This window comes from Panonychus citri, unplaced genomic scaffold (assembly GCF_014898815.1).
Source record: "Panonychus citri isolate SS breed McGregor unplaced genomic scaffold, ASM1489881v1 Contig00063, whole genome shotgun sequence".
Classification (NCBI taxonomy): domain Eukaryota; kingdom Metazoa; phylum Arthropoda; class Arachnida; order Trombidiformes; family Tetranychidae; genus Panonychus; species Panonychus citri.
In genome coordinates, this window is record NW_026515468.1 from 1,634,642 (window position 1) to 1,656,164 (window position 21,523).

Sequence of the window (21,523 nt, forward strand, 5' to 3'; positions counted from 1 at the left end):
AGAGTTGATAGAAAAACCTTGAAATGTTATTATTACGATAACAATGTTTCGTTGTTGACAATTAACACTACAATTAATCTACCTACTGATAAATTAAATCACCGGTGATGAAACAATTGAAATGGTTTAAATTAGATTAAATGAATCAGATGATTTTAATTGATCAGATTGATGATTAATTTGATTCTCCTTTCAGTCTCTTCTTTCAACTGATCATTCATGAAGCTACAAAATTATCACCCGATTGTAATGATAGTCTCATGTAAATCATTGGGATAATTTATTTGCTCTTTGTGATTAATCAAAAGCAATTAAACCAACAACATAATCAAAACCCGTGATTTACTTAATCACAAACAAGTTTAACTAATTCTCAGATGATGATGAATCATTATCATGATAACAAACACCTTTTTCTTATTCTGCCAACATGATAATTCAAATGATGAACTTTTCTAAACTGAATCATTCACTTAACACCTTCAGTCAGAATTTCAGGTCCAGCAACATGATAACCTGAAGAATGACCCAACCGAACCCAAACTGGTTTCGATCAACAAAAACACCTCAACCTGTTGTTCATCTTTTGCTGATTCAGTGATGACCAGATAATCAGAATCAATTGTTAACAATTAGAATAACAATCAAATTCATTGAATAACAAGATAAATCATTTAAATTGTAAAATGATTAACAACAAAAAAAAACATCAATCAATTAACTTATTTTTAAACTTTTTTCGTTTTGTATTTTCATCAAACAAAAGTCGATCCAATTCAATGTGAGTTGATTAGTTAGTTAATCAGCAAGCAAATGAATAAAATAATTAACTTGATCATTATGGTTGTATAAACAAACTGCTAATCCAGCTAATTGTCCATTTATATTTGTATTAATGTTTTTATTGTGCAATCATAATGATCGTAGCAATTAAAATAACACAATGTAAACTTTGGGTGGAACAATTAAATTAAACTTTGATTCTTATTCAGATACTAATTGTTTGTGGTAAACCTTATGATTCCGGTGATTGTTTATCTATCCAATGTAATGAATCAATGAGATAATGTTGGTTGAACAGTCGAAACAAACAATTAACTTGTCTCAATGTTCACAAAATTCTGGTTTATCGTAACAAAGATCATGGAGCAGCTGATGAGCCTCAGCGACATTATGTTTCGCTGCGAACTCCAGTAGCTTCTTGGCTTCACCTGAAATAGAAAAAAACAATCGAATCAATTGATTGAGAATTCAGTTTTATGCCAAGTAGTTACAATTATCTTCTAAATCATAATCAAAGCAATTAAACATCAACAATCGTCAATATTTTATTCTTATTGCAGTTTGTTCACATTCAATATTATTAACTCTAAATTCAAATTGCAAAAAAGTGTAATTAGATTACAAACTGATTAAGTTACTTGTTAATCAATTGGTTTATTGTCCCGTTCAATGTTCCCTCTTTTAATTGCAATTAACTTAACAACAACAATAATCATATTTGTTATTTATCTTAATTAGACTAATTATTAACCTTGAGCCAGTTAAAAGTTATCATTAATTGTTGATAAAAGTTAACGTTTATGATTTTTCATTAACTAGCCACAATTAAAATACGATAATATTTGATTCCACTTAATTTATGGTGTTTAATTTAAATTATCATTAACCAGTTAGTTGTTTAGTTGATTAATTGATTGTTTACTATCAAATTCTTGTAATTATATGTGTTATTGTTTCCTTAATCCAGTAACAGTTACTAAAAATCAAACTAAATTAAATAAATCACTAATTCTGATTGTTTTCCCCTTAAATCAAGTAGGTTGAGGACAATCAGTTAATTGTTATTTACTCTTGATTACAACTTTTTTATAAACACGATATTTATCAATCAAAAGCAACAAAATTCACCGAAAACTCAAATAAGTTGATAACAATTAACTAGTATCTCAATTTGACAAATCAATTAATCACTTGATCGGTGACATTGAGATGATTATGAAGACTAATAAATTGTCAGCAAAAAACAAACTTTGTTTCCATTATAAGAAATAGTTAAATAACTTTGCTCGGTAATTAAATATCAATTGAATCTGACGATACAATTCTGTAATAATAATAATACTGATTGGTGTTAATTATGACAATTAAGTGTTGGAATTGTGGTCGTGTTGATACTAATGATAATGATAATTACCTTTTGAGAGGTCAGTTTGATATCCACTCAAATGTCCAGCAGCCAAATTGTAAGCCGAATGAGGATTTCCTTTTGATGCTGATTTACGGAACCAATGAAATGCTGCTAATTGATTTTCACCTTTTTTCAACAATTTATGTCCGAGTGCATGTTGAGCATTAGGATCGTCTAGTTTAGTCGCATAAAAATGAACTAAATTAAAATGGAAATGATCAAAATGATAGTAAACATAATAAGTTAACACTGCAGAGAAAATGACTGCAAGGACCTGCAATTAAAAGCAGAAAATTGAGACAATTAATTAAATTGAGAACTTTTCTCATTAATATTAAACAGTCTTAATCCTCACCTGGATTGTTATTGATAATCTTGATTCGGGCTTCTTTTTGCGAGCATAAACCACTTTGAATGGTCGTTGATTCAATCCATTTTTGTCGAAATCAATCAAACCATCAGATGATGAAGCTGATGAGCGACGACGACGACGAAGTCCCATCACAATTAACTCACTATTCAATTGAATTTACACTGAAACTAAATCAAAGGCAATGTGACTTGTTTACTTGGCCATTTAGCTGCTAAATTATTTGTTAATTTTCATGGCAAAACTCTGGTTTCCTTGACAATCTAATTAACTGACCGTGTCCAGGTAATTATCATGCTTTGTTTATTGAACTGCAGATGATATTGATCCAATGAACATCAATCAAACCTTTTAATTGAAAACTATTTGTAGGTCAATTCAATCAATTAGTAATTTGAAGATGAACAAATTGAAGACTCGATTTTTGATTACCTGGTTAATTTTGATTGTTTATTGAGTTAATCAGATTTGAACACAATGTCTGATGGTTATGATGTTGATTAGATTGTGATTAAGTAAATACTATTACCGATCAGGTGTTTATTTATTTTCTCTCTCTTCCTACTTTTCTATTATTATCATGATTAATTCAATTTGTCATGAATTTTATCAATAACTGTTTTGATTAGTTGCTGATTCCTTGTTTAAAGTTAATCACTTGATTATCATGTTTTTATTTGTGTCTCTTTAATATCGACAACGATAAGAATTAACTTGATGATTGATCATTTAGATTATTATGACATAACAATAATCAATTCATTTCCTTTTCAAGATTGTAATTCAATTACTGGAAATTTAAAGCATAGACAAACTTATTTATTTACTTTCATCCAATTAACGGAAATAGTATTTAGGGTTGATGACAATTAACTTTTTTTAATTCGTATTATTAAATTAAAACAGTTGAAATGTTTGATTTCATTCATTGTCATGAAAATCAGTCAATAGTTTGAAATTACAACTGAATTAACTTTTGTCCTTGGCAATCTTATTAATATTAGAGGTAAGCAAACCAAATCTAATTGATTAATTGTTGCAATTTATTTTTGTCGTTTCTTTGATCACATCAAGTCGTAAGTTGATTAAACTATTTTTCTCATGTCACTAATCATATTCATCAAAATGGAAGGAAAAAAAAGTGTTTACCTTATTGTGAATTTAATTGCGAGCAAATTTTCAAGAGTAAATGTAATCATTAAAAGGATTAGAAACAATTAAAGCATCATCATGATTAAATAATTGCCTTCGATTACTCTTATGTTTATTTACGTTCTTCATTTTAAATCACGCAATCATTCAACTAATTGCATAATTAATAGCAAATTAATTGCTATTCAATTTTTTCCTCTGTATTTAAGATTCGTATCAAATCAAAGCTCAGCTTTTAATACAATCTTGATAATTGGTAGACAACTTGAAATGATAAATTTTATCAAATTTATCATATTATTCAGTTTAATTGTTTACCACTCAACAGAACTTGAAATTGACTTGTAAATAGGATGTTCATCAAGAGGAAAATTAGTTGACATTTCAGTCTCAATTCGCTTGTCTCTTCAGATTGGAATTACCAACCAATCTAATTGGGTTTGGATGGAATTTACCATAAAATTAAATCAGTTGATTAAAACTTTGAATCATTTCCATTCATCATCAGATTGTTACTTCACTTGCTCCATCTACAGATTCGTCTTCTCACTATTTCTGTTGTTTTCTCATCAAATGTTTCAATTTTCATTAATGAATTTTTCTCATCAATGATAACCAATCAATAGTCAAGAATCGCATGTTTCATATGATTAAATCTATTTCCAATCAAATCTTCACTCGATTCCATTAAATTCATTAAGATTTCTGATTTAAACTGAAGAATTGTGCTGCTAACAGATGGCACTGAATTCGCATTTTGTTTACTTTTTACTTTCATTTTTATTGATTGAATTTGAACAATTTTGATCAACTAAATCGACCAGAAACTGAAAAAGTTTTATCATGTTTTCTTGTTATAACTGTTGAGTGCAATTAGAGAGCTTGTCATCTCATTGGCAGATCATCTTAATCATCACTTCATTTATCATAATCAATTTAATGATTCACCTAAAGTGTTTTCTTTGTTTTTATCTGTGCTATTGATAAGATTGAAGATACGATTGTAACAATAACAGAGTGAGTATGATAACTAATCAATACTGATCATTATTTTAAGTCTAAGAATGAAGTTCGACTCATTAACCATGAAATGAATTATCAGCCTGAAGAAGTGATTGGTTGTAACAATTTTAGGTAAATAGTTTAATGATCTAATGACTATGATAATAGAAATGGAAATAGAAAAGTAAACAATTCTGACTAATAATACATGTAAACCAAGAGAGAAACTACAACTTTGGTTTGACTATTGACCATCAACTCGCAATCAACAGATGATCAATCAACTTCCTAGAGAAATCATATCCCCCCAAATAAACTGCTCCACCAATGGTGATGAAAGTTATTCGAGGAGTAGCACCAGAATATAATCCTCTCAGTCCCGATTCTTTCCAAATTATTCGTATCACCGACAAGAAATTTACTCTTCCATACTTATTGTCCTTCTTTGCGAGCATGATACGAGTCTTGGCAACGTCGATTGGATTGGTAATCAGTGCGGCCGTTAGTCCGGATATCGAACCACAAACACACGATTCCCAAGCTTCTAATGGTTGTCCGGTTAATCTGCACCAAATTGATTTCAGTTCTTCCCAAAGAGGCAATTGAATCAAAGCGAAAGGAACATCTCGAGATATTGTCGACAAAAAACCTCGATAAAGACCAATCAACTTCTCCTCTCGAAGAGCTTCTTTCAATATAATTCCACTGGAGACTTTCGATGCTTGGGTTCGTTGTTTGATTACCTCCACTGGTACACGAATCAAACATGCAGCCTGAGAACGAGAGTCGAGTCATTAGTTGCATCATTCATTCAATTCAATGGATCGCAATTCAGTTCAATTGGATTCGCTTACTGTTTCTGCAAGTGAAGCTGAGACCATGTTGCTCACAATTGGTTCCTTGAGATGGTCAATCGTCATCCTTTTAGATGCTTCATAAACACTGAAAAAAGCAGCGGCTATTCATCAATTGTTAATCCTCATTAATATCAACACATAATATCAACACCAAACTAAATTAACTCACCATTAGGAGCAGATACAATCATCGCCGATCCTAATCCTCGGTACAATTGTTTCAATCCACCAGAGTTTATGAAACCGAATTGACTTTGCAATCGAGTCTTGATTGTATCCAATGGAAATAGAGCCAAATCAACAGACAATCCAGCGATTGCTCCGGACTATTGATTTACCACAAACAGAATCAAGAAAATCACAATCGGTAAACAGTTGAACAATCAGACAATTAGATGATCAAGATACTTACCAAAAGAGCAGAAACCAATTGTCGATTTTCATGCGTTGATTGTTCCATGTTTACAATTAATCTCCAATCATTTCGTTCATTTCATTCATTTCATTCATTCTGATCAAGACTAATCGTTAATTAGTTGATTAATTGTTCAAGTCAATCAACTAAGAAAAGTCCATGTGTTGATCTGTGAGAGTCTCAAGTAAACAACAAGAAATGTTTTCCAACAGCCAATCGATTTTGTGCTTTTGCTTTTGCGCTTCATTCAAATTAACACAACAATCGATCAGGTGGTCAATTTATTTATTCTAATTTTACTATTATCAAAACTCTTTTACAATATGCAAATTTAGAATTGGCGAAACGAGAGAACATCAGGAAAATTTGGAAACATGACCAGTCGCGATCCAAATGGCCGATACTCTAGTTATCCTACTCGTTCTCAACGAATTAAATTCAACAAAAACAAAATAGAAATTAAATTATCAATATTACTCAATTCGTTAGCGCAAATATATGGAAATGGATACAAGGATATCAACGAGAAAACTGTCGTCAGTATAAAACCTTTGCCGCTCGTTTGGCCTAAAGCGTCAAACTTATCAAGATTTCTCATAAAATTAGGTGATAGCGAACGATTCTTATGTTTTTTCGATAAAATTCATTCTCATGTATTAATATTTTCATGAACTTTCAGAAAAGTTGGTTCATAACTCGACATTCCAATCCAGTCCTACACAATGGATGATCAAGAAGAGAATAATTCCTCAGCCATCATGTCCGAATTGTAAGACTGAAATGTCCATTCAAGAAGAAAATGGCTCATCTGATGATAGAATCGACAATTTCTGGATCTGTGGGTAAGACTATTTGGACTATTCAATTCGCTCTTTACTAACCATTTTCTTTTTTTAATTCAGATGCGGTGTCATGAAATCTCTGAAACTTCCGTTCTCATTCAATAAGATGAAATCTATTCGCAAAGTGTTTTCTCTGATCTATTGTTGGTCGTCAAGAGATGAGAATGTCGAATCGTCATTATCAGTCTTGGAAGATTATATGATAAGTGACACATATTCGGTGTATAGATCTTTACAATCACTTTGTGGGCGAATAATTAGTCGTGATCATACCAAATTAGCTTCGTTTGATGGCCATCCGGTCGAAGTGGTCAGTATCAAGTTAGGACATCTTTTCGTATTAACTGTCATGGAAACTAAAACAAAAGCCATAAGAATAACATGTTTCGATCAAGATGAAATAATCGATGCTGCTCATTTAGGTGTTAATCTCTTCGTCGATAAATGCAGAAAATGGATCGCAGTTCCTTCCGAGGTTCTGATTTGTGAGATGAAGTTCGAAAGTTTAGTGTCTTATGGATACAAAATATCATTTGCAACGAAAAAAGATTTCCTTAAATTAGACGATGAGACCATTGAAAACTCTGCAGGGAGTTATATAATTTTCCATTTGAAAAGAATGTTGAAAAATATCAATTTAAATTCTCTAGATTGCCAGTCGATGAAATTAATATTGTACGAATTAGAATGGAGAGAAAAGTACGGTTATGATCCATACACTGCGTTCCAGAACATAAATACTCATCTAGCTACTGATCCACTGGATCGAAATTGTATCATTGAGAAAATCAAGGTTGATGCTTTTTACAAAAATTCGAAGCAGTTAGATGATGACTGGATCAAGAAAAATTCTGAGTTCTTTTCCCAAGAGCACGAACTCTCAATTGATCCTCGACTTCAATGGTTGCAAACTGTAGCTAATCAACAAGATTCTTATCCATGTAAAAATTCCGATCGAAAGTTGATGAATATTACATAGATGAATATTTCTATGGTTGGTGGTATCCTCTTAATGGACAAATTCGAAAGTCTAACTTTAAACCCGTTTCGAATATAATTTGTATTTTATGCCAAATGAATTTCTGCAAGGCCAACATATCGAGACACATAATTGAACATCTTATTAATCCATTTTCGAACTGCTCTTTAATTCGTATTCTTTGTAGTCATTGCTTCAAAGATTTTTCTCCGGAAGAAATGCATCTACACAGAGAATTGGTAAGTTCTTTTATAAAATATTATCCAGATTTTAATCGTTTAATCCATTAATCTTTTGTAGATCAGTACGAATATGATTTCTTTAAGCTGTAGGATTTGTTGCGTGTCCTTTTACGAGAGAAGTGAATACTTGAAGCATATGAAGAGCAATCACTGGCCAAGAGAAGCGCCTTATGCTTGTCCCATTTGTAAATATCGTTCGTCGTTCCAAAGAGATGTTCTAATACATTTTGATAAAGTAAAGTTCATTTGCGACGTTTATCAACCATTTCATTCCACGTTCTCTAATATGAATCTCTATTTTTCAGTATCACTTCGAGTCGAAAAGTATTCTTTGTCCAGTTTGTTTGAAACTCGTCATGTTTGATTCATTGGATGAATTATCCGTAATTCTCGTGGATCATATTAATGAGCACGTTAAAATTGGATCTACTTTCAGTTGTTTTCGGTGTACCTTAACCTTTATTAATGAAATCGAAAAGGTTGAGCACCTGATTGCTGATCATGGAAATCCATCCAATTATCAACAAAGTGAGTTCTATTAGGTCAACCGGATCAAAGAGGGAGCCACTTTTTTGAATATCTCGGCTGTTCTTGCCTCTATTAGTGCCTCTATCGGCAAATTTTTAATCATTTGAAGGCGTGTTTTCGTTTAGTTTTGTTAGTTTTTTGAAAATTTTTGAAAAATGGGCTTAAAAAAAACAACCGACTATGATTACGACCGTGGTTACATCCACTTTTGTGCTGGTCTAGGTGAGACCGTACCTTAAATTCTAATATCTCATGAAATTCAAGCTTCTAATGATTTTGTTTACTCTACAGATTTTGTCCCTTACAGACTTAAAGATAAAGAAATTGATTTGAGTACCATCGTGAATCGTGATGAGCTCTTGTCTCCATCGGTAGTTGAAGTGAAGTCTAATCAACCAAATGGCCACTTTTATGAGAAGAAAAATGGACTCAGTAAGCAAAGATTGACCTTGAGTAAGTTGTCAAATCATCGACTGGTTTATTGATTAGCGATTTATAATTAATCTCACCATTTACTTTTAATCTATTAATAGAAAAATTTAATCAACTTGTAACAACTTTGAATTTAACATGTATGGAATGTAAAAAGAAAGTACAACCAAAACACTTTTCAGAAAATCCTGTCGTTTGTATAATATGCAAATGGAATCGCATTGCAAGTTCGCTGTGAAGAATCACATTTGCCTCCATTCGGCCAGAACTTCCCACCATAAATCTCCTGCGTTCATCTGTCTTTGTAAGCGGAAATTTACTGAGGCTGATAAATTAGGTAAGAAAATTCCAACAGATTTTATCGACAATTTTTACTATTATGAGTTTTGTTTCTATTTCCAGTCGAACACATGGCGTTGGCTAAACATTTCACGTGTAAATGCATTTTATGATCGCTGGTCGATTCAAGTGAACATTAGATACTAAATATCCTTTTCTATTTCTATTTTAATTTTTGATCAAATCAAGTTTTATGTTAATCTCTTCGATGGATCATCTCCTTTTCTAAAATGTATTTATCCATCTGAGTGATAATAAGTCCACGAATTTCATATGTACAAATATTTCAATTGATCTGATATACTCAAAAACAAAAACATTAAATTGTTTTATTTATAAATCAATCGATCGATTGTATCGAATCTAATTGTTATTGTTTACATCTTCATCTTCTAATCATCTTCATAATCACCAAATTCAGGTAAGATTAACCTTTTCTTACACCTCCCTTTTTTTAACTTGTTAAGTGCTACACTCTTATACAGCCACGAAAAATGAGATGAGAACAAAAATTATGCCTTATAAGCATAGAGAGATAACTTTTTTCTAATTGTGATTACATTTTTCTATTACTCTCCATTTAAATCAATTAAAATTTTCTTTTAATTTTGATTAAATTATCTCTTTATGCGCAATTGATATAATTTTTGTTCTCATCTAATTTTTCGTGGCTGTATTTATATTTGTATTCTTAAATTGATCATCTTTTCAGAGTTACAATAATCAAATTTACACTCGTATTAATTTTGTGAATTAAGAGATTCAATAGCATTCACATAGTTTTCCTGAAAAGTTCATGGATCAACTGGTCTGTTCACATGAGATTATAAATCATTTTGAACTAATTATAATTCGATTGCTCGAATTCTCTGTGAAACCATCGATGCCAAAACAAATATATTATATTGCGATGACAGAACTTCTGGAATTGAAACTCATGAAAGTAAAACTATGATAATTACAACCAAAGCTAATTAGCTAAATGAATCAAATTGTAAGTGAAAGAAACCAGATAACTATTACAAATAACAAGTTGTTTCTAGCGGATTCTAAATCTCTGTTCACTTTCAAGGATAAGCGTAGGTACATATTTGGAAATCATGAATTACGAGGAAATGACTTAATTGTCTCTGTCAGGAACTGGATTAGCCTAGTAAAAGGAAATTGATCAAGAATATCGAAAAAGGGTTTAACATCCGTAGTTGAATCATTCGTTTGAATCGGTGTAGTGGTGGATTTTCACACCGCCAAAGTTGAACGAAAATCAGAATAACAGACCAAATAAGTGAAAACGAACTCGATAACAACAATAAAACTCAATTAAACAAACAATTCGGTACATTTTGTTGTGAATGAACTGAGAAGATTCATTGTTGTTCAATTCACAGTAAATTCATGATCATCAAGGTTAATCATCTCGCCTTGTTCTACAATTAACAGATTAATCAAGTTTTGATCGTTTCGGTGCTACTTCGTCAATCGGTGGCTCTCATAATTAGTCGATGCTTCGAACTGAACAAATTGCACAAAAGTTAATAATAAACTTTGTTTTCTAATTTAATTGAACTGAAATCGAAAGTTACTAATCAGATGATTGACTTTCCTTCTCTGCATAAAACAAATTCAATTGTTCCAATGATCCACACGAACAATAGTAAAATTAACTTTGAATGACAAAAGTTATTAAATGATCAGACCAACAATTGGTCGTTAGTTGCAAAGGTCAAGGACGAAGGCAACACAATACAAGAAATTAAATTGAGGAAAAACTTTGGACGAAAAGTTTTATTTGGGTTCGGATTCAGAAAGTGAAGAGAAAAAAGAAACCACCAGATGGAGTAGAAGCTTAGGTGAGATTGGGAATATAAAACTAGTTGAGTTGAAGATTTGTAATTAGAATCAACGATTCATTGAGAGATTGTTGTCACTTTAATTCAGTTCTAATCATGTCGGATAATCGAACACCTGCTGAAGACCAATTGAAGAACTTCAAACAACTTCATCAACCTAAGGTGAGTCTTAATTATCTCAAGTTGATTTGGTGACACAAATTGACATTTTCATTTCTTCATTATCCTGATTATGTCAATTTAACTGTTACAGCCAAAGACTTTGAGTTAACAATCACTTTTTAAATCATTCGCGCAGGTAATCATATTCAGGTAAAGGTAACTTTCGATATCTAATCAGATGACCATTCTGCGAGATTAGATGGTTCAAGTGAAAGGGCCTCGTCTCCTTGGGCTAATTGTCTCTCATTGATTAACTTAACTGCCTGAATGATTTAACTAGTGGGTTCAAACTCAGTCTTTGGCTGTAAATCCCATTGATTGATTGATTAGTATTAATGATCGAGTTTTTGTTATGATCATTTGTTAGTCTAATTTTCTGCCAATCGATTGTGGTCACCTAATTGTTGAGCTGCATGATTTAAACCTCGACCAAATGTACATTTTGTTTGAGAAAAACAAGAGAATAATCAACAATTAATATGAAGGACAAAAGAGAAAAGATAAAACAAGAGAGAAGAGATTAAGATGGAATTGATTTTGATGATTAAATTGTTTTTCTTAATTATCTTGTTTCTATTTAATTACCTTTTTCAACATAAACAATCAATAATTTACTAGTTAATCGCTTTTCAATGTGTTTAAAATGAGCATTAATGTTTTCTGTTTGCGTGTAGACTGCGATTAGATTGAACTTTCATAATTAACAAATCAATTAATTATTTGAAACAATTTTTCAATTTCATTTAAATGCAATTCATTTCATACTAATTGTCAGCCACACGTATTAACAACGATTGAAGGATGTCCAGTTGGTGAAAAGTTCAATTCAATGACAATCGGTCCTCGAGGTCCGATTGTGCTTCAAGATATAAAATTGATTGAAGAATTGGCTCATTTTGATCGTGAAAGAATCCCCGAGCGAGTTGTTCATGCCAAGGGCGCGGGTGCTTACGGGTACTTCGAGGTGACCTCACCCGAGATTCGCAAATATTGCAAGGCTGCTGTTTTCAAAGAGTAAGTTGATTGGATTAATTAATTTCTGTCTCATAATTTGTTCACTTCAATTCAATTCCATTAGTGTTGGTAAACAAACTCAGTTGTTCATCCGTTTCTCAACTGTCGGTGGAGAGTCTGGTTCGGCTGATACCGCTCGAGATCCAAGAGGATTCGCTGTGAAATTTTACACAGAAGAAGGCAATTGGGATCTTGTTGGTAACAATACACCAGTATTTTTCCTTCGAGACCCAATTCATTTTCCTTCGTTCATTCACACTCAAAAGAGGAATCCACAGACTCATCTGAAAGACGCTGATATGTTTTGGGACTTTCTGAGCAGTCGACCTGAAGCTTGGCATCAGGTGAGTTTCCTTTTCTCAGACAGAGGAACACCTGATGGATATCGACACATGAACGGCTATGGTTCGCATACATTTATGCTGGTCAATTCTGATGGTCACCCTGTTTGGGCCAAATTCCATCTCAAGACCAATCAAGGAATCAAAAATTTAGATGCAAAACTTGCCGATGAATTGGCTGGTAAAGATCCTGATTATGCTATTAGAGATTTGTACAATGCGATCTCTTCAGGGGACTTTCCATCTTGGTCATTTCATGTCCAAATTATGACCTTCGAACAGGCAAAAGACTTCAGATTCAATCCATTTGATTTGACAAAAGTGAGTTGATTAGATCAATTTTTCTCTACTTTGATTAAATTGTAAACTTATTATTTCTTAAGGTTTGGTCTCATAAAGAGTTCCCCCTGATTGAAGTTGGCAAAGTTGTTTTGAACAAGAACCCGAACAATTATTTTGCTGAAGTTGAACAATCAGCCTTTTCACCGGCTAATCTGGTTCCTGGTATTGAACCTTCACCTGATAAAATGCTTCAGGCAAGATTGTTTTCCTACCCTGATACACATCGTCACAGGTAGTCAACTAACTATAATTAATTGCATCTGATAGATTGATCAGTGAATCTTTTTACTTTCTTCAGGCTTGGAGCTAATTACCATATGATACCCGTGAATAAGGCTCGATGTCCCGTTTACGCGCTGAGCTATCGCGATGGTCCGATGTGTGTTGATGGCAATTTAGGTGGAATACCCAACTACTTGCCTAATTCATTTGTTAACATAAAACCGAATCCAATCTACAAGGAGTGTCCTTATTCAGCCCAGTATTTCATCGGGGATATGGATCGGTACGAGTCGAAAGATGATGACAACGTTACCCAAGTTCGTGAATTCTGGCAAAAGGTTCTAAATGAAGATGAACGAAATCGTCTTGCAGTTAATATGGGAACGAATCTTTCTGCTGCTCAATCGTTTCTGCAATTACGTGTAATTGATCTGTTGAAGAACATCGATCAAGACTATGGTTCGAGGGTTGAAAAGGTCATTAAAGGTCATAACAAGGTAACCTCAGAGAAGAAGTCTGTCTCTAACACCGATTAATTGTTGCCATTCAGTTGAATCTAATACATGTATTTGTTTCTTAATCAAATCAATCGTCCATCACTAACGCTTAACTTTTCTTTCCTTAATCAAACTGTTTAATTGCTTCTATTCACTCGCTGCTTTTAAATCTGATTCTTGGTGCCTTTGGGATTCTAGCTGCTTCTTTATTATCTTAAATTAAATATTCGTAACTAATTTTATCTGGTTAATTGATTCTCTCCACTATTAGAGTCACCTTTAAAATCAATAATCAATTGGATTGTGACCACTGAATGGATATCATTCAATTCATCCTGGTTCATAGTTGATGGCTAATTAATAATCTAATTAATCTATAATCATTCACTGGAATTCAATAATTATCTGTTATTGTCATCAAATTAATCTTCTAAATAAATAGATTTACCTTCTTAATTATTTATCACACTAAATATTTGCATCATTAATTTTCTTTCAATTAATCACTTGGCTCAAAGTTCTCATTGAATTTCTCATGTTTATATTGTTTTGTGATTCAATGAATATCAAGATTTTTCAAGCCCAACTTTTAATTTGTTCAATAATTAATTTGATTGATTTAATCGAAGCTTCTTCTCTAGAGAAACATCAAGGAGTCGATGAGAATGACATTTGTAGCTCAGCTAAAAGTGATCACATTTTAAATCGATCGGTCAGACTAACTGAATCGAAATAATTAAAATAACAGTAAATTCGCAAGATTCTGGTCACAAAATCGACAAGTGACCAACGACGATGAAAAACTTTGAGAATGTGAAACATTTGAATGACTCAATTTCGAAGCGGTGAAATGGTTCCCTCAACTTCCAGCAGATGGCGAGAATTGGACTCAGTTGGTTCTCATGAAATCATCTGTTTATTTTTAACCTTAAAGGGCAAATTGTGTTCACATTGAATATGTTCAGTTGATTAGTGTTTTTATTTCTGTATAGTCGCATGTTGATTGATTAAAAAGAAAGTGAGAAGACTCTTGTTGATCAACTATGGCCGATGACAGCGAACTCTCAATTCTGACCAGTGTGAAGGCTCGAGTTGATAAAATTACAATCGATGGATTGAAAAAGACTAAGGACAGTTTGATGGTGAATATGGTTCAGAATAAATTCAAAAATGTGAATAACTTTCAAGATATGTTGTTGGAAGCATATGAGGTGAAGGACAGGTTATCGTCTTTAGGAATATTCAGTCGGGTGGGAATATCCATTGATACCATAAGAGGTGAGTGAAGTGGTTTTGTTTTCTGTTCATCCATTGATTCATTTTGATTTCTTTTCATTATAGATGATGAAAGTTCCATTGGCTATGAAGTTATTTACAATGTTGAAGAAAAAGGTCATCTGTCTGGAAAGATTTCAACAACCGTGGAAAATAATGATGGAGCTCTTGTTCTGAAGTCTGAGGTTCCTAATTTATTCGGAAGAGCAGAAAAACTTAGTATTGAGTATCAAGTTTCAAAAAGGGCGAGAAAGGGAATCAACATTGATCTTAAAGCTCCACTCAAACCTTGGACGTATCATAATCCAGTTATTACAACATCGATATTCCAAAATTATACCGATAAGCCTTGGTCTGGATTCCATCAAGTAGATCGAGGTCTTCTCTCTGATTTGTCGTTCAATTCATTCGCAGATATAAACCATAGTTTCAGATGGGCCGGTATTTGGAGAGAAATTCAAACTACTGGTTCTAGTTTTCAGATTAGAGAGCAAAGTGGACACAGTTTAAAATCTTCTATTTTTCACACGATGACCCTGGACCGAAGAGATGGTCCACTTTTACCAAATCTCGGCTATTTAGTGAGACTAAATCAAGAATATGCCGGATTAGGTGGTGATACAAACTTTTTTAAACACGAACTTCAAATTTCACAAAGTATACCCTTGGTTAGCAACATTAGTGTCGAAGGGTCAATAAAAGCCGGACTTATGAATTCGTCCAGTTCAATTGCCGATAGGTTTTTCTTAGGTGGACCCATGAGTCTTCGAGGCTTCAAAATGAATGGAGTTGGTCCTCATTCTGAAGGAAATGCACTTGGATCCACTACTTATTGGATCGCCGGCCTTCATCTTTATGCTCCTCTCCCATTTAAGAAAACCCACAGTTTGGAAAATTGGCTCAAGGCTCATTTCTTCCTAAACGCTGGTAACATCGGCAACTTCTCATTCAATGGCGATAGCGTCAAATACTTCAACAACCTGTTGAACAGAGTTCGACTTTCGGCTGGTTTTGGAATCGTTGTTTCTTTTCTTAGTTTAGCTCGTTTAGAGCTCAATTACTGTGTCCCATTATCGTTACAACCTGGTGATCGACCTGATAGAAGATTCCAGTTTGGAATAGGTTTTGAATATGTTTAAAATTCATAAAGAATCAATTGTTTAGTTTTTCAAATTTTAAAGTCTTATGGCAAAATTATCGTCTTGATTGAGAAAAACATCTTGACGATGATGAAACTTTTTGTTGAATGGAAATTAACAAATTGATGAAACATAATTGTGACTGAATGATAATTACTGCAATCGTGTGTAATTTGATAATAGTTAAATTAGAATAAATAAATTGACCACCTGATCGATTGTTGTGTTAATTTGAATGAAGCGCAAAAGCAAAAGCACAAAATCGATTGGCTGTTGGAAAACATTTCTTGTTGTTTACTTGAGACTCTCACAGATCAACACATGGACTTTTCTTAGTTGATTGACTTGAACAATTAATCAACTAATTAACGATTAGTCTTGATCAGAATGAATGAAATGAATGAGATGAACGAAATGATTGGAGATTAATTGTAAACATGGAACAATCAACGCATGAAAATCGACAATTGGTTTCTGCTCTTTTGGTAAGTATCTTGATCATCTAATTGTCTGATTGTTCAACTGTTTACCGATTGTGATTTTCTTGATTCTGTTTGTGGTAAATCAATAGTCCGGAGCAATCGCTGGATTGTCTGTTGATTTGGCTCTATTTCCATTGGATACAATCAAGACTCGATTGCAAAGTCAATTCGGTTTCATAAACTCTGGTGGATTGAAACAATTGTACCGAGGATTAGGATCGGCGATGATTGTATCTGCTCCTAATGGTGAGTTAATTTAGTTTGGTGTTGATATTATGTGTTGATATTAATGAGGATTAACAATTGATGAATAGCCGCTGCTTTTTTCAGTGTTTATGAAGCATCTAAAAGGATGACGATTGACCATCTCAAGGAACCAATTGTGAGCAACATGGTCTCAGCTTCACTTGCAGAAACAGTAAGCGAATCCAATTGAACTTAATTGCGATCCATTGAACTGAATTGCGATCCATTGAATTGAATGAATGATGCAACTAATGACTCGACTCTCGTTCTCAGGCTGCATGTTTGATTCGTGTACCAGTGGAGGTAATCAAACAACGAACCCAAGCATCGAAAGTCTCCAGTGGAATTATATTGAAAGAAGCTCTTCGAGAGGAGAAGTTGATTGGTCTTTATCGAGGTTTTTTGTCGACAATATCTCGAGACGTTCCTTTCGCTTTGATTCAATTGCCTCTTTGGGAAGAACTGAAATCAATTTGGTGCAGATTAACCGGACAACCATTAGAAGCTTGGGAATCGTGTGTTTGTGGTTCGATATCCGGACTAACGGCCGCACTGATTACCAATCCAATCGACGTTGCCAAGACTCGTATCATGCTCGCAAAGAAGGACAATAAGTATGGAAGAGTAAATTTCTTGTCGGTGATACGAATAATTTGGAAAGAATCGGGACTGAGAGGATTATATTCTGGTGCTACTCCTCGAATAACTTTCATCACCATTGGTGGAGCAGTTTATTTGGGGGGATATGATTTCTCTAGGAAGTTGATTGATCATCTGTTGATTGCGAGTTGATGGTCAATAGTCAAACCAAAGTTGTAGTTTCTCTCTTGGTTTACATGTATTATTAGTCAGAATTGTTTACTTTTCTATTTCCATTTCTATTATCATAGTCATTAGATCATTAAACTATTTACCTAAAATTGTTACAATCTATCACTTCTTCAGGATGATAGTTAATTTCATGGTTAATTCAAACCACTTCAACGATCCCCGAAGACTCCGAGGATCGTTTCACTCTCACTTCTATTAAAATCAAATCTTTACTAAAAATCAATTTCAATAATAATAAGAAAATAGTCACAAATTATTAAACATTCAGAATCTCGGAAGTTTAAACTTTAAAGTTTCGTGATTTTCAGATTGGTTTGTATTTGGATCCCAAGAGTTGATATTCTGAGATCGGAATCCATTGGATCTCAATGAGTCTCGTTGATTTTGTGCTAATTTTGTACTGAAACTGAGATTCATGTTTTCTGTTTCGCAATTTTAATTAAAATGAATTTTCGACTAATCAAAAATTTCAGTTTAGTCGCCAACAGTTTTTCTAATGTGTTGTTGAAAGAAAGTTCCATTAACAATTTGATCTCCTTGAATAATGTAAAAAACATCAACTGCCATCAAATCAGGTGGAGCACATCGTTTTTCAATAGATGTAAGTTTTTGTTGTTAATCGTTTATCTGTAATGAACTCATCTTACTAATTACTTTTCATTTTCTAGTAAATGCTCATCAGATTTGGAAAGGGGTGACCAGTGTTAGTAATGCTGGTAAAAAGAGAGGTAGAGGTAAAGGTGCCGGTGGTAAGAGAGCCAAAGATTTGAACAAAGGTCAGCAAATTGGAATCGGTAAATTGAATATAATCTGGCCTGGTCTTAATAGTCAAGTAGTTAAAGGAAGGGAAGTTGTGGAAATCAAGCAAATGCCACAAGATGATTCTTACTCTCAAAATTTGGTGGAAATTCGTAATCAGCTGGATACATACATGAAAGTCCGAGTGAATCCTCTGAGCAGAGGCTGGTCAGGGGTTCACCTCATGGTCTGTGGTCCAGAGGCAAAGATGTTTTCCCTGGTGAAGAGGGACTCGTTGATTTCGTTTGCACTACGATACAATCAAAGTTAAAAATGACTCCAAGAGCTGGTAAAGGAAAGTTGCCCAATTTGCGAACTCTCGCCATTATTGGAAATCAAAATGGATGCGTTGGTTTAGGCAAAGCGAATGCTGACAACATGAGAGATGCAATCAAACATTCGTATATTGCTGCTTCTCGAAATTGCATTTCAGTTCCAATTTGCGATGGACACACAATTTATCACGATTTCCATGCAAGATTCTTTTGCAATAAAGTCTATGCATTCAAAATGCCTCCCGGATACGGATTAGTTTGCCACCGAGTGATCAGAGATATTTGTATTGCTGTTGGAATCAAGGATATTTGTGTTAAGCATGAAGGTAACACTGAAAACTATTTCAATATGGCTCGTGCCTTTATCACCGGACTTTTCAATCAGAAGAGTTTCCAGGAGATGGCCGATGACAAGAAACTTCATCTTGTCGAGTTTCGAGAGGAAACTGGCCTTTACCCTCGAGTACTCGCTAGTCCAAGTGATGGAAAAGTCCGAAAACTCACTGAGGTGCAGCAAGACGAATACACCGACTTTCATATGTACGTCAACAATGGACAAGTCATGGAACTAAATCCTAAAAAGTATCCTGCTTACGTTCGTACTTTGGGCTATGGAAAACACTTGATAAAGTGGCATTATCAAAAGAATAGACAGTTAGTGAGAGCGCAATTGAGAGCGAAATATGGAGCAGTGGAGAGTTTCCTTACGCTTCGGGAGAAGGAAGAACGAGCCCAGAAAAAGAGCCAAATTTTCGATCAAGTGTCAAAACAGACAGATGAAAATTCGCCTCAACAAGAACTGTAAACTAATCCTTGCCTCGAGCTTTGGAGCCTTGTAATTAGTTGAAATTAAATTAGACTTTGTTTTCTTATCACAACATTTTTAATTGGATGATTAATACATCGACTTATCAAGTCCAACTCCAACAATACATATACATGTAAATTAAATATATAATTAAATGGATTCAGCAGATCGTAGTAGATATGTTGGATGAGAGGGACTCCTTTGTAATCTCTTTCTAGGTAATTTACTAAGTAAGTCATGTAATTTACTAAAATCGGGTCTGTCTGTAGGTAGATAAGACCAACATATCATTAGTATATTTTTAATTTCGCTCGATGCTTGTAAATTAGTTAAAGGTTGTTTGATTCCTTTTCCAGCTTGCCAAATGATAACTTCGGGAGGTTGACCGATGAATGGCCAAGCACCGACTAATAGTTCGTACCAGACTGTCCCGAATGCGAATATATCTGTGGCTGGAGAGAAAGGTAAATCTTCTAGGTCTTGAGGTACATCGCCATCGGCACGAAGAGATCTGATTAATTCTGGAGCAAGATAACACAGCCATCCTTTTGGTATCGTTAAAAAATCACTTTTGTTTTTCCCATGACACAGTTTGGTTACCGAACAGAGACCGAAATCAGTGATGATCACTTTCCCATTCTCGTAACAAATATTTTTACTTTTTAAATCTTTATGGACTATATCACGAGCATGTAGATAACCCATTCCTCTACAAATTTGTTGGGCAATTTGTATAATACGATTTAAATTGAACTTATCCTTTCTCAGGTGTATATGAGTGTACAAAGTGAGTCCTTGACAGAGACTTGTCACAATAGCTAAATGAGGAGGTTTCATACAGGCTCCCATGAATAGAACCAGATTTTCATGCCGAGTTTTACGGAAAGTGGCCACTTCTTGTCTGAAGGCCTCCAAGGCTTTCAAGTCTTCGTATTGGGAATTGTTCATATTGTAGGTTTTGATGGCAACGAGTCCATGCCATCGACCCTTGTAAACTGTACTGAATTGACCTGAGCCGATCTTTTCACCCACCTTGAGTTCATCAAATGGAATGTCCCACTCTTGCATACTGTGACTGTTTTGGAGATTAAGAGATGATGGATTGGGTGAGGGTGGTGTTTCTATGATGATTTGTTGGTTGATTCGAGCTTCGTTTCTCATTGTTTCACGAAAAAAGTCAACATATTTAATAGGAAGACCACAGGATGGGGGAACTTTGTCCACACAGTCCCTATGACATCGATATTTACAGTCTCTACATTTGAATCCAATCATCATTGGCTTATCACATAAATTACATAGAGTTGTAGGTACCTTGATGGCATTTACAAATCGATGTTGAATGGCATGAACCATACAACCTTGGGTTCGTGGAGATCGTGGAGGAGTTTCGAAATACGTGCTTGCAGAAGCCATGATGATCATAGAAGGTCACACAAGTTAAAATTCTAACCAAACATTAAGATCCACTGTTCTTTATTTACATCGAAATCTCCAACAGATGAAGCTTTTCACTGTCTCGTATTCGCCTCATCACGCATGTCGAATCATATGACTGACCACCTTCACAATCTGAACCTGCAGTTGCAATTGCAGATCAGTTAATCATAATCAATGTTCACAAAGGCAATTAATCAATCAATTAGTTGCTCGAGTCCATGGATAATCAAGTTTTAGTAAATTGGCTTGAGTTGCATTCAGATCATGTTGAGAATCACAAAGGAAAAGTGAGAGATGAAGACTAGTCACTTGAAGGAGAAATCACTCAACAGGAATCACGGAGAAGCCTCAAAGTCACAGTCCCATTCAAAAAGGTGCTTGGGTGGTTCAACAATCGATCTAAATAATAATCAATTCCCGAAATTAGGATTAAACTCAATTAAGATGATTAA

At 33.9% G+C, this 21,523-nt stretch overlaps 8 protein-coding genes across 9 annotated transcripts; 5 read left to right on the forward strand and 3 right to left on the reverse strand.

Moving 5' to 3' along the window:
* Window positions 1-717: 717 nt before the first annotated feature.
* Window positions 718-3,339, reverse strand: LOC128385985 (uncharacterized). The gene is made up of 3 exons (XM_053344930.1): window positions 2,547-3,339; window positions 2,198-2,465; window positions 718-1,211 (listed from the first exon to the last, which is right to left on the reverse strand). The coding sequence occupies exons 1-3, from the start codon at window positions 2,691-2,693 to the stop codon at window positions 1,105-1,107; spliced, it is 522 nt and encodes a 173-aa protein (XP_053200905.1). The 5' UTR covers window positions 2,694-3,339; the 3' UTR covers window positions 718-1,104.
* A 1,489-nt stretch (window positions 3,340-4,828) lies between these two features.
* On the reverse strand, window positions 4,829-6,171 carry LOC128385981 (S-adenosylmethionine mitochondrial carrier protein-like). The gene is made up of 4 exons (XM_053344926.1): window positions 5,985-6,171; window positions 5,742-5,898; window positions 5,570-5,673; window positions 4,829-5,488 (listed from the first exon to the last, which is right to left on the reverse strand). Exons 1-4 carry the CDS (start codon window positions 6,030-6,032, stop codon window positions 4,970-4,972), a joined length of 828 nt encoding a protein of 275 aa, XP_053200901.1. The 5' UTR covers window positions 6,033-6,171; the 3' UTR covers window positions 4,829-4,969.
* On the forward strand, window positions 5,819-9,689 carry LOC128385970 (uncharacterized). Its single transcript, XM_053344914.1, is given in 10 exon segments — window positions 5,819-5,939; window positions 6,323-6,593; window positions 6,667-6,829; window positions 6,890-7,782; window positions 7,785-8,047; window positions 8,109-8,285; window positions 8,356-8,578; window positions 8,870-9,031; window positions 9,112-9,347; window positions 9,413-9,689. Coding segments are annotated over 9 exon segments (2,376 nt in total). The 5' UTR covers window positions 5,819-5,852; the 3' UTR covers window positions 9,249-9,347; window positions 9,413-9,689.
* Window positions 9,690-11,200: 1,511 nt separating this feature from the next.
* LOC128385972 (catalase-like) lies at window positions 11,201-14,250 on the forward strand. 2 transcript variants are annotated; one of them, XM_053344916.1, is made up of 6 exons: window positions 11,201-11,361; window positions 12,137-12,375; window positions 12,440-13,037; window positions 13,100-13,290; window positions 13,357-13,777; window positions 13,976-14,250. In XM_053344916.1, the coding sequence occupies exons 1-6, from the start codon at window positions 11,296-11,298 to the stop codon at window positions 14,012-14,014; spliced, it is 1,554 nt and encodes a 517-aa protein (XP_053200891.1). In that variant the 5' UTR covers window positions 11,201-11,295; the 3' UTR covers window positions 14,015-14,250. The 2 variants fall into 2 exon arrangements, with proteins under 2 accessions (XP_053200891.1, XP_053200892.1); XM_053344917.1 differs by having other exon boundaries at window positions 14,049-14,250.
* Window positions 14,251-14,684: 434 nt separating this feature from the next.
* Window positions 14,685-16,405, forward strand: LOC128385978 (sorting and assembly machinery component 50 homolog). The gene is made up of 2 exons (XM_053344922.1): window positions 14,685-15,055; window positions 15,119-16,405. Exons 1-2 carry the CDS (start codon window positions 14,821-14,823, stop codon window positions 16,189-16,191), a joined length of 1,308 nt encoding a protein of 435 aa, XP_053200897.1. The 5' UTR covers window positions 14,685-14,820; the 3' UTR covers window positions 16,192-16,405.
* Window positions 16,406-16,483: 78 nt separating this feature from the next.
* On the forward strand, window positions 16,484-17,850 carry LOC128385982 (S-adenosylmethionine mitochondrial carrier protein-like). The gene is made up of 4 exons (XM_053344927.1): window positions 16,484-16,676; window positions 16,763-16,919; window positions 16,988-17,091; window positions 17,193-17,850. Exons 1-4 carry the CDS (start codon window positions 16,629-16,631, stop codon window positions 17,709-17,711), a joined length of 828 nt encoding a protein of 275 aa, XP_053200902.1. The 5' UTR covers window positions 16,484-16,628; the 3' UTR covers window positions 17,712-17,850.
* Window positions 17,851-17,997: 147 nt separating this feature from the next.
* Window positions 17,998-19,701, forward strand: LOC128385976 (28S ribosomal protein S5, mitochondrial-like). Its single transcript, XM_053344921.1, is given in 3 exon segments — window positions 17,998-18,351; window positions 18,419-18,718; window positions 18,721-19,701. Coding segments are annotated over 3 exon segments (1,365 nt in total). The 5' UTR covers window positions 17,998-18,194; the 3' UTR covers window positions 19,629-19,701.
* Window positions 19,684-21,488, reverse strand: LOC128385979 (kinase suppressor of Ras 2-like). The gene has a single exon (XM_053344923.1). It carries the CDS (start codon window positions 21,054-21,056, stop codon window positions 19,782-19,784), a length of 1,275 nt encoding a protein of 424 aa, XP_053200898.1. The 5' UTR covers window positions 21,057-21,488; the 3' UTR covers window positions 19,684-19,781.
* Window positions 21,489-21,523: the final 35 nt, after the last annotated feature.